We start from the raw sequence: 16,775 nt of genomic DNA on the forward strand, positions 1-16,775 counted from the left end.
GAAGACTGTTAGGAAAGAGGAGAGTAGAGTAGAGGGACTGTGTAGTGAGCAGCCGCCATGTCGGTGTGTTGAAACTTAGTGCACTTACAGCTGAGAATGCCCAGGGGTGCAGCCCTTGTCTCCTGTGAACTAACAGCCAGATTGTTTGTAATTTCCCATGCTATTTAAAACAGGGTTCTCATGTATCAGCCATCTTCTGTAAGGGTGCCCAGTGTGACTTCGGTTGATCCTGCTGCTATTCCGCCTTCATTAACAGACTACTCAGTACCATTCCACCACACGCCAATATCAAGCATGTCATCAGATTTGCCAGGTATGTGAAGAGTTCTTGTATTTTGTTACCAAGTTTTATTTATTTTTACTCTAAATCTGTGGAGCAAATGTAGTGTTAAAATTGAAACAGAAATACTAAGGAAATTTGAAGGCTTCTTTTAAAGGTAGTATCTGTTTTAATGCATCACATTCAAGTCCTACCATTTTAACTACAGAGCTCTCTCTAGATTCCTGATGATAGGAAATATGGTAGGATAGGGGAGAATTTGATGGACTTTACTCTCCCTCCTAAGGAATTTGTACTCAGAGATATTTTCTTTCTCAAAGCAGGTTCACAGTTTCAGGAGAGTATTTTCTGATGATCTTCTTGGTAGCTCATCAGAGCTTCAGAACATACTGCTGTACCATGGGGTTAACATCACCCATAGCTTTACCCTGTGGGCTTTTTTCCCTTTATAAAAGTAGGGTCTACCAGCTGTTTCCTTAGAGCACTGCTAGTATTTCAGGATATTTCTTATGTGCGTATTAACATTTGAAAAGCTCAGTGCTGCTTGAAGTCCCTTAGAACCAAGGCCATATTAAAAAATGTGGACCTCCCCTTCCCACCCTGCACCCCCTTTTCTTCCTTCCATAGCCATTGTTTTTGTAGACACTTTTTGTCAATCAAATTTGAGCCAGCTGAAACCAGTGCCTCTTGTATTCATGACTTCCCTTCTTTCTGAGGGGCACTTTTGGTGCAATACAGTTCCCTCCTCATATTCTTAATATTCTTTTCTAGACTTGTGAAGTTAATTTTGACCTACAGCTTATTTTTCTTACCTTCTCAATGAGGTCTTTATTTTAAGCACGGTATATATTCTGTTGGGCAAAATTTGTGTTGTTGAAACAATTGGTAGTTGTATTATCTGGCCTAGTGTAATCTTGCCACTTGAAATTCAGATAATTCAGGTAAAATTTAATGAAGATGAATAGACCAATAATAGTATCTATCAGAAATCTTCAAAAAGTCTTCTTAATTATGTTTACTCCATATGTACTTGGGGAATTGGTATTTTAAAACATTGTTAAGCCCAGCCGGCACCAATTAAAAAGTACTTGCTGTATACAATACTGGATGCCAAGATACAGGGGAGGTTTCATGGTCCATAAGACAGACGGAACTCAGAGATACTTAATTCCTAACTGCCATGTTTTTCTTTAACTTTGTCTAGTTTTAAATGAGGTTGAAGAGTGTCCATGACGTATTGTCTTAGTATGTGTTTTAAATAAGCATTCTGGAAGAATTTGTGTTCCTAAAAACCTTGATATACAAATTAATGCTGAAAAAACTTTTTGTTTACTAAAGCGACCCTGGCCATTTAAGACTAGAACAGCCACAATTTATGAATCACTTGCTCTGTCAGTTTTCAAATTATGTGAGTCTGGATGAATTTTTAATTTTAGAGAATTTACATTATTTCAAAATTTGGGTATAAAGTGAGATTATTGATGAGATATGAAGATTTAAGAAGCAGTAAGTTATGTTAACTGTATATTTTGTAAAATACATTTCAAGCTGGTATTAAGGAACTAACACCAAGATGCAGGGCTGATATTTGGCCTGTATAGACCAGTATGGGGATCCTGGCTATTGAAGTGTCGAAATGCTTTCTTACCAGTTGATGAATTGAACAGAAGAATTTCCAGTTTATCATCATCTGTGAATTATTATTTATATATATTAGCAATTACTACATCTAAATAGTTTAGTTTTTACTTTGATTTTATTGTCAATGTGCTCTTTTGTAGTTAGTAATTATTTTGGTTTTATTTCAGTGCATAATTTTTATGTAATTAGTCCTATTGTGCAGAGTTTTGATATTTATAAATTTTATAATTTATAATAAAATATTAAATAGAACATCAAGAATGGAGCAATGACAAAGTTTTAATACATTTCTTAACATTCCTTTTAAACATCATAAACGTGAATCTTCTGAATCTGCAGGAGAACAAAGAAGAAATGATATTAATAATGAACTGCAGCTTGGAACACCTCCTGATACTGTGCAACAATGAATACAAAATAAAACAAATAATTTGTATTTATGGAATGGAAAACAGCTTGATTATTTCAAGAAAAATATGACTGCCTTATTATTGCTAGTGCCATATTGTCAGGTGCGAATGGTGCTCGAAAGTTGTATCATTAAAATTGGAAAGTGCTGAACATTTACATATTTAATTATGTAGCTATCATGTTTTGTTAAAGTTCATGACTCAAGTAAGGAAAATGTGGTGTTATTAATAAGACATGTAGAGTCAGTTTCACATAAAGAAGCACTTAAAAAAAACTACACTTTTTTCAGTGTTAATAAAACATTTAGAATGTACCATCAGAATTTTAACACTGCCTGCTTTTTAGTTAAAAATAATTGAGCATTTTCAGGCATGAACTACTTGGGTGGGCATAAAAATATATATCAGTATAACATGCTGTAATTGAAATTATGGTGAAATAAGAAAACAGCATTTTACTAAACTACAAAACAAGGCAGTAACATTTTAATCCGTATTCATGAAACTCCCATCTATTTCATATAGGAGTTTTAATAGTATACATAAAATGTTTAAGATGCAAGACTTTGAGAATAGTTTTGAGTTTTTTGTCAGAAGGAGTAACATCTGAAATACTGTATCAAACTTCACTGTTAGTGTTTGAGAAAAAATGGGTTCAGTGAGATATATTTACATTAAAACATTGGATTTTGTGTGGAGAGCATCTGTGTTACGGGACACAGTCAGGACTTTCAACTGATCTTAGAAACGTTTCTAGTTGTTTTATTATGGCATACCAGAAGTCACCATATTCAGTTATCCTTGGATAAGGTGTCAAAAGATAAAGAGGAAGTAAATGTCTTAAATTGTTTATCAGTATCTATCCACTGCCACACATAAAATGATCATCAAAGAGAATGACAGTACCTCCGAAGAGCTGGTAATTGAAATAATGAAAATCTGAGGAACCTTTGCCCCTTGATGGGCAGCCTCCAGTGCTGGCACTGCACAGACAGTCTGAAAATTATATCAAGCCTGTGTCTTTTATTTAAATTGCAGTTTTGAAGTGGAAATAGTTACACATTTAGAAAACGAGCATTTTTTAGCTGATTTGGCTTCAGTACACAACATTGCAAAAGGTAGTAAGATTCTTCTTCAGCTTTATAAAAAAGGTTTAAGTCACTCAAATGGACTGAGTGATTCAACAAACATTAAAAGTGATTGAACATATAAAATTAATTAGGCTATAAAAAGCAGAAGCTGTTATAAAGAGAAAAATGCTACACCATTTGAAGCAAAACCAAATTAATAAAATTAAGTCAATTAAAGGGCATGCCAATAAACTATCTTTGTGACTTACTCAGTAATAGAAATGTTGAGTATATAAAATTCAGAAGGTATTGTAAAGGCTAGAATTTGAAATGCTGTTCAGAAGTGGAGGATTTACTGAATAATATCATTAATGTGAAGAGAAACTCTCAGCTTACTGAGATATGTCATCTACTGATTATCAGTATAATGGGGAAGTCATTGGGAAAAGTTCATTGTGCTCCCCTTTGTCCATTGTTGGCTCAGGCTCTGTTGTATCATAAAGCTAGTGACAGGCCTATGGAGTGAAAAACCGTATCAGCAGTTTTTAAAATGCTTTAGAAACTGAGTGATTTCTTTCAAATATTTGGTGCTATAGCTTGTATCATTTGATAAGCCTTTTTATCATATCCTTACAGATTATAAGGGAATAAATATACTTTAAAAGAGGTATAAATTATTCATACTGGTTATTAAATATTTTCAATATCATTTCCACGAATATTCTCTATTTTGAGTAACAGTCTAATATCAGACTTTTATTCTGTATGATTCTTATATTTGAGGTGACATTGAATGCCAGCATATAAAAGTTCATAGAATTGAACAGAAATTGGCCTGTCTCACTGACCTATACCTAGTAATTTTTTTTTTAATGTTTTAAAATTTAGGTTTAGGGGGGCTGATTTTGAAGTTTATTGCTAGACTTTTCAAAGCTGAAACTTTACTATTATTTATTGTTATAATTTTAATACTTTGAAGTTGTATTACTGGGCAAACTTTTCCACACTCCTGTTTTTAAAGCATTATTGGAGAATCCCAGATCTTTGGTTTAGAAAACTGCGTTAGCTAATAACCCAGTAAACCCTACTAAGATTTGACTTGTTAGTGAGCAGCAGTTAACCGAGTGCTTGCTTTGTGCAGAGCGTTGAACTGTGTACGACTCTTGATGTGGGGACAGGGTGACAGAGAGCAATCCATGAAACAGACATCTGTTTAAGAAGTGATATTTTAGATGAACCTCAATGTGGTGTATTTCTAAAAAATAAATGTGAAGTATCCTAAGAGCCTAAGTATGTTTTTTTTTAATGGTCCGAATCCAGATCATTCTCTCATCATTTTTATTGCTTCTCATTTTGTTAAGTGATGAAAGGGAAAAGTTTGCTTTGACTGGTCATATTTTTCTGGAAATTTCTGGACTGGTCCCTTTAAGTCTCTGGGAGGTGGTCTTTCCAATTGTTTTGTGAGGGAATATGTTCATTTTGAGGGTTTATGCACTTTAAATATCACTGATTGTGGTTATTGAACTTCTCTATGGCAGAATGGTAAGCACTTACCCAAATGTTTTATGACTCGTGATAAATACAAAATGATTTTGGGAAATAATTCTTGTCTCCAAAATATGAGACAACTATTAACAAAGCATTTTTGTTTTAGGTTTGGATTTTCTTTCCCTTATTCCAGTTGATCCCCAGGTATGTACCCTGAGTTTAAGCAACTAATTTGTATTTGATTGTTGGTTATGTCATACTAACTAAAAATGACCAGTTGCATAAAATCAGGACAGTCAACTTTCAGTTACTCAACTTGATGGAAAGGAATTACTATATAAATATCTCACATTTTTATTTGGAGGAATAAAGTTGCTATTTTTAAATTTATGTTATTTTGACTTAATACCTGAATTTTTAATTACATTTTATTCAGCTTAATAATCAGTTGGCATTTCCTACAAGCACTTGAGTGATTAAAATGAGGGGAAGCAATGATCCCTGGAAGTTAAAACTTGACAGAGATTATTTATGAAACACTCGTTCTGTATGTAGAATAGAGTGGAAGATGGTTCAACAGGTTTGAATCATTAGCTTGATTCTTCCTTGTGTTTAGAGGCAGTCAGATTCAGATGTTGGGGATGCCCCAGTCTGAAGTTGCTATAAACCAGTCATTCCTGTTTTCTCTGCCAACGATAAGAAACTCGAGTATCCCAGAGTCCCAGCATGAAGACCTGTAGCACACCTGGACTGACAGGCCTATAGCGGAGGCAGAGCAGAGGAGGGAAAGGCATGGGAGAAACAGAAGGGAGTGGGGGAGGGAAACAGAGACTTGCCGAGAGTAGGGAGGGCCAGAAGAAGACCCACAGACCACCACATTGTGGGCCTCAGAGCTTGCTAAGTCTCGAAGCGGCCTTCTGTGTCAGGACTCTGTATCTGATCACAAAAACAGCACTGGGTGTTTGGGCCCAGGGTAACGTGCGGAATGAGGAATCTCTTCTCACCCTGAGTTGACTTTGTTATATCGGTAGATTCTGTAGCAAAGGTAGCTGTATGTTTTTCTAGGAAATGGATTCTTCAGGCTTATAATATTACTGATTTTTATGAGAATCATCCTTTAAAAAAAATGATCTTGGAACCCAGGGGGTTTTGATTTCATAGTGCTGTTTGACATACTTAGTGTCAGTCCGGCTAACTTACTTGTTAGGCCAGTAGAAGGGTGAGGTGGTGCCTTCAGTTTTCCTGAGAATCCTTAGTATTCTTTACCTCCATGGTGCCCCCTTAAGCCCTGTTATCTTTGTGTAGATATGTGCCAGTTACACAGAAAGAGTTAGAGGTGAAATGGCTGCAGCCCGAGTGTTACAAGAATTCGCAGGGCCTACTGACAGCAGGACGCGGTGTCTAGCCTTCGTCTTATAAGCAAGAGAGGACCTTTTTATTACCAGGCAGTCGAAAACAGCCTGAGAGGAAGTAGAAATAAAATGCAAGTTTCTGGCCTTTTTTCCAGGTTGTTCCCTCAATATTAGTGGAAAACTAGAATTGATCTGATTTTAAAGTAGTTTAATGCCTTACAATTCTCTCTTCAGAGCTTCTGAGAAGCTCTTTAAGAACTATTCCTTCTCCCCCCCCACCCTTAACCAATATCCCTTTGATCTCTTTGTGCATGACTTTCATTTTATTGATGAACCAAGACCCATCCTAACCACTAAACTACTTTTTTCGGTAAAGCAGCCTGAGTTTTAGTTGCTGCTCTTCCACTGACTGGCAGTGTAAGCCTGGGACTGTCGTTGCTGTTTTAAGATCTTTTGGAAGATCATGTAGTCGAAACAGCTTCAGTTTTAAATTCCTGTTTGGTGATTTAAGTCTAATGATAGGCTGAGAAATTTACAGAATTGATAATATTGATACGATATCCTTACTGATCGTCTTTGATACTGTTAATCTAAAGACCAACTTTTAGGGCTTCTCGTGTATATTTTGGACCTCACTTAATAAAGTCAGTGCTGTTTTTTCTCACAGAAAATATTCTGTGGTGACATAAACTGTTAGCTCCTGTCTCTCTACTCCTCTTGGGCAATATTAGAGTATTAAACTTGGGTTTGAATATGGGGGTCAGCGATCAAGATGGTAAGGAAACTTGAAATATGAATTCTCAGAGGGCGGGTATCGAGTCTCACAAGGAAGATTAGATTAGATCTCTTTTAAGATTTATTCCAAAATTTTGAGGTTATATGGGATACTTCTTTGTTCTGAACATCCTATAGTGGTAGTTAGCTAGCATGTAGTCTCTGTTTCAGAATGAACGCTGTGATCCTGATTACACAGGTATCATTTCATGCATGTCCAGAGGCTTCAAATCACACTCTTGAGTTGCTTGATCTTAACATTATTCTTGAAAAGTCTGATTGATAGTAAATTTTGAAAGAATTATTGAATTTCGCATTGGCATTTTTTCTTAATACCATTAGAAATAAGTATTTGCTAGCCTTTTTGGTGTGATTTAAACCTGGTATAAATACATTTAGTGAGCAAATTCTTTCGCAGGTTATGTATGAGTCATAACTGTGGGGCCAGTATTTACTATTAAATAATTTTATTGTTGTCGACATTTTTATACTTGTATCTATATACTTGCTCAACTAATTCTCCATAGATTTGAGAAAATGAAAAATATGCCACACTCACTAAACAGTAGAATAGATAACTAAATTCATGCCACCTTTTATCCAAAGATAATGAAGTTTTGAGAAATTCTAAACCCCATGGGGATTTAAATATATGGGTATCACTTGTACATATCTAACGATTTCTAGTCTCTTTATTTAAAATCAATGTAGCCTCTTCCTCATCGGCATCATTGTTTGTTTCAAGCAGTACTGTCCTCCTATGTTTTTGGATAGTCTCACCTCACCCCTAACAGCAAGCAGTACGTCTGTCACCACCACCAGCCCCCATGAAAGCAGTACTCATGTTAGTTCCTCCAGCAGCAGGAGTGAGACAGGGGTCATAACCAGCAGTGGAAGTAACATTCCTGACATCATCTCATTGGACTAAAGGAGGACTCACTCGATTCTAGGAATCATTCATCGAAACTGTTCTTTCTTGGATCTCTGGTCCGTGGAAGCTATTTTTTTCGGTAACAATTACTTTGATATTTATTGAAACGTCAAATGGATTCTTCTGCTTTCTGAGAGATGATCACAGAGGACTGCAGCAAGAACCAAATGACATGCAAGGATTTTTCTTACCCATGCTGTACTCTGAGCATCAGATACATTTCGGCTCTAACTGTATCTTCTCCAGAGATGGATTTCAATTTCCTATGTTACTGGATGGATTCTACACCCATCGGTTAAAGTTTTTTTTTTGTTGTAATAAACAGCAATAAAATTATGTAAATATTCAAGTAAACTTTTTTCTAACTAAAAAAGGATGTAATCAATGATTCTAAAATGACAGCAACTTTTGTTTAACCTGATGTGAAGGAAAAATACATGGAAGGAAGTCATGTTTGCTGAATGAGTCCTTTCCACGGAGATTTGTTCTGTTTCATCGAATAATGAAGTCTTGCTAAGTGGTCAGAGCTTGGCTCCACTTTTCTTCCTGCAGTTCCCCTTTTCTTCCTGATTACATCAAAGAAAAGAAAAATGGCCTTTGTGTTACTTATTTTTCCCTGGTTGTCATTTACACTTTGATGTTGTTTGCTAGCAGTTGCAAAGGGAAGTTCTGGGAATCGGCTGCTTGATTTCAGTGATTGTGCTGAAGAACACTATGCATATTCTGCCCTGATGTAATGCGTGTTATTTTTGGTAATTGTCCATTCTCATTCTAGAGGTTTCTACAAAATTGGGCTTGCCTTCCCGAGAAAGAAATTCTGTGCAGCTATTGAATGTTGAATGAAATGCTTTTGGAGTAACCTGTGGCTAGAATGTTCATTAGAGTCTTGCTCACACTGACCAGGAACATTGTGAGCTTTGAGGCAGTAGAAGATCAGATTTCGGGGATGTGGGATTAACAGTTTAATCTCTTTCTAGGAACTGCTTTTGCTCATTTATTTTATAGAATAATATACAAGTCTTTGTTGAAACTTTTCATGTTTTAATAACACTAACAAAGCGGATATGATTTAGAACTCTGGTCACACATTTCTCACCAGTACAGTCCCAGTGATGATTTTCAAACTTAATTAGAAGACACAAACAACGGTGAGGCATGGGGACTGCATTGGATTTCCTATTCCTTTTTTTTAAAAGAAGTAAATAACCACAAAGGACACACAAAGTTAGAAGTGTGTGAATATAAAATAAGGAGGTTTGGGGGAGGATGGGCCTGCAGCCCACTTTGAAAACCACTCACTCAGAGTGGTCTTGATTTTCAGTCCCCCAGGAGACTGACTTTTACCCTTAGAGAAACATTTCTATCCACATTTTATATTTCCCTTTGTTTCATTTGGCTCCCTAAATTTTTGAGTTCTCAAGGAATTAATAATTTTCTAATGTTTATCTTTCTCTCCCTAACTGTATCTACTTTAAAAATAAAAAACCCTTTTTAAAAATGACTAATCTAACTGATTCCTCAGGCCGAAGTGCCCAGCCGAGAAGATCAAGTTCAGTTAGACCAGGGACACATTGCATTACTTCAGGGTTGGTGGAACTCTAGGAAGCTGACTTGTCACTGCTTGGGTGGTTTTGTTTTTAAACGCCTCGAGTTTTCATGGCTCTGTGCTCCTTTTATACTGATTTAATTTCATGTGATTTTTTACATCATCTCCTTTGGCTCCATCATCCCTTTACTTAATGCATTCTTTCTTTTGGAGAGCTGCTTACTATTGAGAACATGGAAACAAACCAGAATCTTCTTGCAGCAGTTGCACTGTCATTGCCAGTTTCACCTTCGTAGTCATTAGAGTTCTAGTTCATGTTATAGGCCTTTGGTCCACGTAGAGAATTTGTTCCTCGTAAGATTTTATGTTGCTGCTCTACACACAGATGCAATCTCTGTTAACTCTGTAATCAGATAGAAAACGTAACTCTGATTTGTGTGGTATATAATTTGTTAATAAATAAATGATGTATATTTGTTACCATTTTGTTACCCTTTAGATTCTTGGACTCCCCCTCCCCAGTGTAATCAACAAAGTTTTATAAGGTTAAATGAAAATATATTCATAGAAATTATTTACTTGGTTCTTGTAACCGATACCTCTGTGCTTTTTATAGTTGTGCTTTGTTTCCTTTCTACGATTTTATGTGAACAGTTTTAGTGTTCATTTTTGGTGCTTTATACTGAAATTACATAAAATTATAATTTATACAGGCGACTAACATTTTTAAAAATATACTTTTAAGTTTGTAATCTTAAAATTGGGGCTTTTATGTATGCATCTTTGAGGGTGAGTACTTTTCTTTATGCTTTTGCCTTACAACAGCATGATCATTGAGTCGTTATCTTTTTTTTTTTTTTTTTTAAAGCATGGTCACCAAATACTTCTCCCAAGACCCTGACTTGTTCAGTAGTTTATTTTACTTGCCCAGATTTCTGCGTAACCCAGCGTAATGCAGTTTCAGAGGAGGTTGTCTTAGCTGTTACGTAGATGTCAGCCTGCTAGTGATTATGTGGAGATCTTAAGGAAGGAAACTGCAGACTGCACCTACTTGTCTCCTCTTAAAACACTGAGGCAGCTTGTGGCTTTGATTCTTATTCATGTAGAAATGTTAAGAGCTTTCCTGGCTTTGGTGACTCCTGACTACTACGGACCTGGTGCTGAGAATAGCTTCACAGCTAAACTCTGCTGACATTCACTCACTTTCTGACCCCTTAGGTGAGCGACTTTAGGATTTTTAATTTCCACTTCCGCCCAGAAGGAGGTAAATGCCTTTACCAGAAGGTAAAAATACTTGGTATCTGCCATAGAATAATTATAAGGCCAAATGAAATAATAGCATTAAATTTAGGTTATGTGGCATTTACAGTGTACTTCAGGAAAGCTAGGATGAAAATACTATGATTAGGGGAGGGTTGTAAGTCTAAGTAAGTTGAGCCATGCCTCTTGACATAAAGTAAGTTTCCCTAGGGTAGAATCTTAAACGAGTTTGAAGGAGGAGTAAATTTGGATTTTAGGTGAAATGGTATTCAACAAAGACTTCTTGACATTAAACCTTTCAGGCATTCTGCCTTCAGGCCAGTTCTGGATACTAGTCATTTAGTAACCAAGCTTGTTTTCCTTTTGCTAATAAAGTATTCATTAGTCACATTTTGTCTTTTTAAGTAAATTTGATTTTTACAAAAAGATTAAACATTAGTTTAATTCTCGGGTATGCTTTTTTATTTCTCTTTAACTCCCAGTTGGTACAAAAGCGTTAACTATTTACCCCCCCCCCTTTTTTTTTCTAAGTAAACACTTGTTTTCCTAATTCTTTTCATTTAAACTTGGGTGTGATGTGTTCTGTGGCCCTGGGTCCATGTGCTGTGGGAGCATATTGTCAGTGAGGTCAGTGATGGACGATTCAGTCCAATTCACCTTTTTTTTCTGTTGCAGTTCTACATGAATATGGTGAGACTTGTGGAAAAAAATTTAAGACTTTCTCTGCTTTTTTTAAGAGTCTGATGCTCCTGTCAAATGAATGACTGGTTTGTAAGCCCCCCCTTTTTTTTGTAATTAGGAGCCACACTCCCAACTCCTAGCAGAAACAAATAAAGCTATATGAAAGTGCCCATTCTTCTTTAATGCTTGCCTGATTCAATCATGTTTTTGTTTTTTTCTGTTTATGTCAGTCATATATGCTCATTGTGGAAAAATTAGACAATGCAGAAAAGTATAAAGAAAAATAAGCACTTTGATATTTTTGCATATTTCCTGCCGTCTCTCTGCTACTTGTGCGTATTTTGACATAGCTTTATTCATCCTCAATATAATTTGTCTTGTTTTTTTCCCCTCGGTCTACATGTCATTAAAAACTGTCAACTTTTATTCATTGCATGATACTCCATTATCTGGATATGCCCTGATGCGCATCCCCTTTCCCCATTGGACATTTTAGATTGCATCTCATAAAGTTACAGCGAATGTCTTTGTGTGTAAGTTATTTCCTTAGGATGAATTACTAGAGATGGAATTTCTGGGTCAGGGAAACAAACCCTTTTGTGGTTCTTGACTCACTTTTCCACATGATATTACCGATCTGTACTCCATATGATATAAGAAAAACTCTTTAGCCATATTTTCCAAGAATATGCACCATTCACCTCTTTGCTGGCATTTATACTAAGTACGACTCTACCTTTCTGACCCTGGTGAGCTGGGCTGATAAGGAAGTAACTGGCAGAGATTTTCCTGGGGTGTCTTAGTTTCAACTACATCTGTTCGACGTGTGGCAGATACACCTGTCTAAGGATATCCAGATAATTTTTCACATAGTTTTACTTGCCCTGTGAAATAGCCCATTGTCAGACCATGTTTTCTATTTTTAGTTAAAGCCTCACACTTATTTTTTTTTTTAAAAACTACTTGTACCTAGGGCCAGCCCTTAGTAGCCAGCTTTCTTTTTTTTATAGGCTCCATTTTGGGCTTTCTGAGCTCCCCAAAGCCAGTGGGATCTCCTGAGCCAAAGGCAGTCCAACCCAAACTGGAAGAGTGGTAAGGCTGATCAACAAAAGCAGGGCCACGCTTTGCTCGTTCCACTCTGTATTCTTTCGTGTTTCGTGGAGTCCTAAGGGCAGCTCTGGGGCAAAAACAACCCCCCCCCCCAAAACAGATTGCCATGACAAATGTTCAAGGCGTATTACTTTCTTGACTGACATACCACATAATTTCCCAGACTGCTTTTTATTTCCAGAATGGCTTTTAAAGCTTTTTCATTCTGTGTTCTCAAAGCCTAACTCTTAAGTGAAGAAGAGGGTTGTGTTATAAAATAGAATATGGCTCTTATTTTGGCCTTCATCGAACTATTCACATACTCAGTATGTCTTAGAAATGTGTGTAGGATACAGTGGAATAAAAGATCTGGTCCCAGGCTTCAAAGGGCTCCCAATCAGCTTTTCAAAAATCAAAGATTCTCACCTACTACCAGGTATTGTGCTAAGAATCTTACAAAAATGTCTCATTCCTTATGTTTGCCCTACAAAGGAAAGTGGTATGGTCCTTGTTTTACAGATGAGGGAACAAATTTAAGTAAGTTTCTCAGTGGACTTGGGAGTCTGAAACATACCTATCTCAAAAGCCCTCTGACTAAATCAAAGTGACGTTAATCAGGCTATCTGGGAATCTAGACCTAAGATTCTAAGAATTGATTTTAGGGGATGGCCACAGAAATAAGGAAGGAGTGGACCCTGGAGGCATTTCAAACGAAGACTCCAGATTCGGTGGCGTGAATAGATAGATAGAGGTGTGAGGGCTGAGTCCCATTTCTCAAGCCTGGGTAACCAGGATAATGGGTCTTTTTACAAGAGAGAGGATGCACTTAAAAAGGGCATTAGTCATTTAGGGGAAGCAATGAGGAGTTCGATGTTAAGCATGAGATTTCAAAAGGGAAAGGCCTTTGAAACTCAGGTTTGTTTTTCTGCAGTCTTTTGAAGATGTGTGGCCTGCCTTCATTGCCCGTTTTCACTCTCACTAGTCTCCATTCTATAGATCTTCTAGTCCCTTCCAGTTGCCCAACCACACTCTCCCTGCTAAACCACGCTAGCTGCGTCCCCACCTTTTCTCTGGATTTTTCTCTTCACTGCCTTGTCACGTCAAGTCCTGGCCATACCTTGCACCTCTCACCAGTGTGGGCCGTGTTCACATTCCACATACCTTAAGAGGTGTGTGGTTGCTGCCCTTCCTCTATTGTAATTTCTAAGTAATTCCTCCCCTGGTCTCTGATGAAAATCTGCCCCATTTGCAGCCCGTGTGAGGTTCCATTAGCCATTTATACTCTTGTCAAGTAACCTAACCATGTGCTTGAATTTGCTGAGGCTTCATTTCCTTTCTCACAGTGTTTCTTGCCATCTCTAACTTTGTAGTCTTCAATGTTTTGACGGGTGATCCATCCAGCAGCCTAGCTTGTGAGATTTTTGGTTACTTCTGATACTTTTTTGCACCGAAACACCCAACCAATATTTCACCCCTTGTATTTTCTCTGTACTTCCTGTCCACCTTACACTGCTCCTCCATTATTACAGGCTTGAAAGTATCCCCACATCCTTTCTTCAGGGTCACGCATCCATCCTTTGATTTAGCATCACATGCTGCTTTTGCCCGTTCTTGTCGATTATTACAAACATTGCTTCTTTTCAGACCACATCTGTCTCCGCAGATGACCTTGCTTCCTAATGCACTCAAGATGCAGTTTGCCAGTATGATTTCTCTCCACGTGTGCCCATCTTCATTCTCCTTCATCCCAGTCTCAGAGGATGAGGTGGGCCCAAAGGCCAGTTCAGCCCCATGGACTTCTGACTCTTGTCTCCTGTCTTCTTCAGGACCTTCCTCCATCAGCCCCCTCTTTTCTGAATGTCTTTCACCTCTCTGCTGCTGCTTTTGGCTTACAGAAGTATCAGCCATCAAATATGAGGTCCTGTGTTACATGCCAGACATTGTGTCAGGCACTCAGAACACAAGGCAGGTAAATCCCTACCTTCACCCAAGTTGTGATTCACTAGAATGAAGATGAGCGAAATAGGGAGATTACAGTGCAGCGGTAAAAGGGAAAGTAGAGGATGCTACGGTAGCCCATAGCTAAGGCAAGTGACTGATCCCAGAGAAGTTTCCCAATGAGTAGGACCATGGCAGTTGATCATTCGCCAAGAGAACTGAAGATGGTCAGGATAGCTGCACGTTTGTGCAAGAAATCCGGCAGGGCCTTAGCAGTGAGAAGGCTCTGAGCAGTTCTCACGATCATTAGCAGTTGATGGCAGCCTTGCTGGAGTCTGTCTGTCTCCATTTCGTAAATGTAGAAACAGATCATGAGAAGGTGCGTGACTTTCCTGGGGTCCTGCAGCGTGTAAGTGGGGAGGCAGGCTTCAAATCCCTCCTTTAACCACCTCGGGCCGCCCGCGATCATTCTGTCTAAAAAGTAGTTGTTTCCTAACTGTCCTTTATCATACCACTGTTTATATTTCTCTATGGCACTTGTCACAACCTTTGTTTATTCATGTTGGTTCACTGTGTATTGTTTGTTTCCCTTACTAGATTGTGAGCTCCATGAGGGTAGGGGTGATCTCACTTCACATGCATCCCAGAGCCTAACAAGGTGTGTGGTGCATATTAGGTGCTCAATAAATATTTGTAAATGAAGAAGTGGTGGGTAACCGTTTGTATTTGACTTGTGCTGACAAGGGAAATAATTTACCAGCTGAGCAGCAGGCGTTCACCAAGAGAGGAAAACATGTTTGGGGCAGATGGTAGAAGTGACACATGCTTGGGGTTTGGGAGGAAGTGAGTGCACTGACCTAGACTCAAGAATCTTACAGGGACAAGCCCTGGGAATAGGGAATTTTAGGGCAGGGTGCACTGAGGATAATAATGTGTAAGTAGGTACTATATTTAAACCTGAAAGCCTAAATGACCCCCTTGCAGACCCAGCCTCCTGTGTGCATATATGACTGGGAAATTTGTGTGATCTATATTCATAAGACCACTCATCTTGGGTCAGGTACGCCACACTGAGTCACACAATACAACTGTAGATGTAATTCTAATTTATCAACCCGTCTCCCAAGGCTAATAGCATCTTGACCCAAATCACTGGAGTCTGTACTTCGGAACTGGAATAAGAATGAGATAATCCGAAGTCTCTGGAAGACATGCCCACATGCCGTTAGATGAGCAACAGGCTTATCCTATCACATACGGGCAGTATCAAAACCATGAAAATGCAGGACCTCAACCTGAGAAGTCAATGAGTGAGAAAAGAGCTAGAGAAGGAGCACAGCAAAGAGACTGAAAAGGAGCACCCGAGGTAGGAAATCAGGAGTGATAGCAGAGTCCAAAACAATAGAGCACTCCAAGAAGAAGAAAGTGTCAGTGGAGTTTATAAAAGCTTCTATACTGTAAAAAGCATCCAGTAGAAGAACCAACTTTAGAAACACTGAATTTGATTGAATCTATACCTGACTGATTACAACAGCTTTGTGTAAATGAAAAAAAGCCTAAACTATGACCCATTGTTTTCAGCTGCATTGATTGTAAGGTGAAGCTCATTAAAATGTGGGGGAGGAGTGAATATGCATCCTGGAATAAGATACAGATAATCTGTATCTTCCTTTGGTTTTCTCAACCTGGCCATATTTAGTGATTGCACCAAGAGCAAGTTCAATGGAACTATGAGGGTAAATCTAGGTTGCAGTGGGACGAGGACGGCAAAGTACAGAAATGAAGTGTGCAAATACAGACAACTCAGCTGGCTCTGACAAAGGCTGAGGTTGTCGCAGTAGAAATGTGTATAGTGGGGGCGCCTGGGTGGCTCAGTGGGTTAAGCCACTGCCTTTGGCTCAGGTCATGATCCCAGGGTCCTGGGATCGAGTCCCACATCGGGCTCTCTGCTCAGCAGGAAGCCTGCTTCCCTTCCTCTCTCTCTGCCTGCCTCTCTGCCTACTTGTGATCTCTCTCTGTCAAATAAATAAATAAAATCTTTAAAAAAAAAATGTGTATAGTGGAGGGAATTTCTTTTTTTAAGATGGAAAAAAACTTGAGTCTCATGTTTCAATAATAAGATAGTGAGATGCAGACTGTAGGAGAGGAGAAGTGAATGTGGTTAGTACAGTGGGGGTTGGCCACGATCGTTGGTACTTCAGGTCCCTGAGCAAGAGGGGGAAGTTGGGCTCCATATCAGGCAGATGAGAAATGGATATGGACACCATTGGGTCCGTTAGGTAGCAGAGAGTATAATGCTTTCATATGATGGTTTT

The 16,775-nt window shown here is 38.2% G+C and overlaps 1 protein-coding gene across 8 annotated transcripts in view; it reads left to right on the forward strand.

The window, feature by feature from the left end:
- The window catches only part of PIAS2 (protein inhibitor of activated STAT 2), a 94,883-nt gene extending 79,721 nt beyond the window's left edge, over window positions 1-15,162 (forward strand). For 2 of the 8 annotated variants that reach the window (XM_047698138.1, XM_047698135.1), the window contains exons 12-14: window positions 174-313; window positions 5,056-5,093; window positions 7,761-11,603. In XM_047698138.1, the coding sequence (XP_047554094.1) occupies window positions 174-313; window positions 5,056-5,093; window positions 7,761-7,943 (361 nt within the window). In that variant the 3' untranslated portion in view covers window positions 7,944-11,603. Of the gene's footprint in view, window positions 1-173; window positions 314-2,260; window positions 4,684-5,055; window positions 5,094-7,726 lie in introns of those variants that run through there. The other 6 variants (XM_047698139.1, XM_047698136.1, XM_047698142.1 and 3 more) reach the window with 6 other exon arrangements.
- Window positions 15,163-16,775: the final 1,613 nt, after the last annotated feature.

This window comes from Lutra lutra, chromosome 12 (genome assembly GCF_902655055.1).
Source record: "Lutra lutra chromosome 12, mLutLut1.2, whole genome shotgun sequence".
NCBI lineage: Eukaryota > Metazoa > Chordata > Mammalia > Carnivora > Mustelidae > Lutra > Lutra lutra.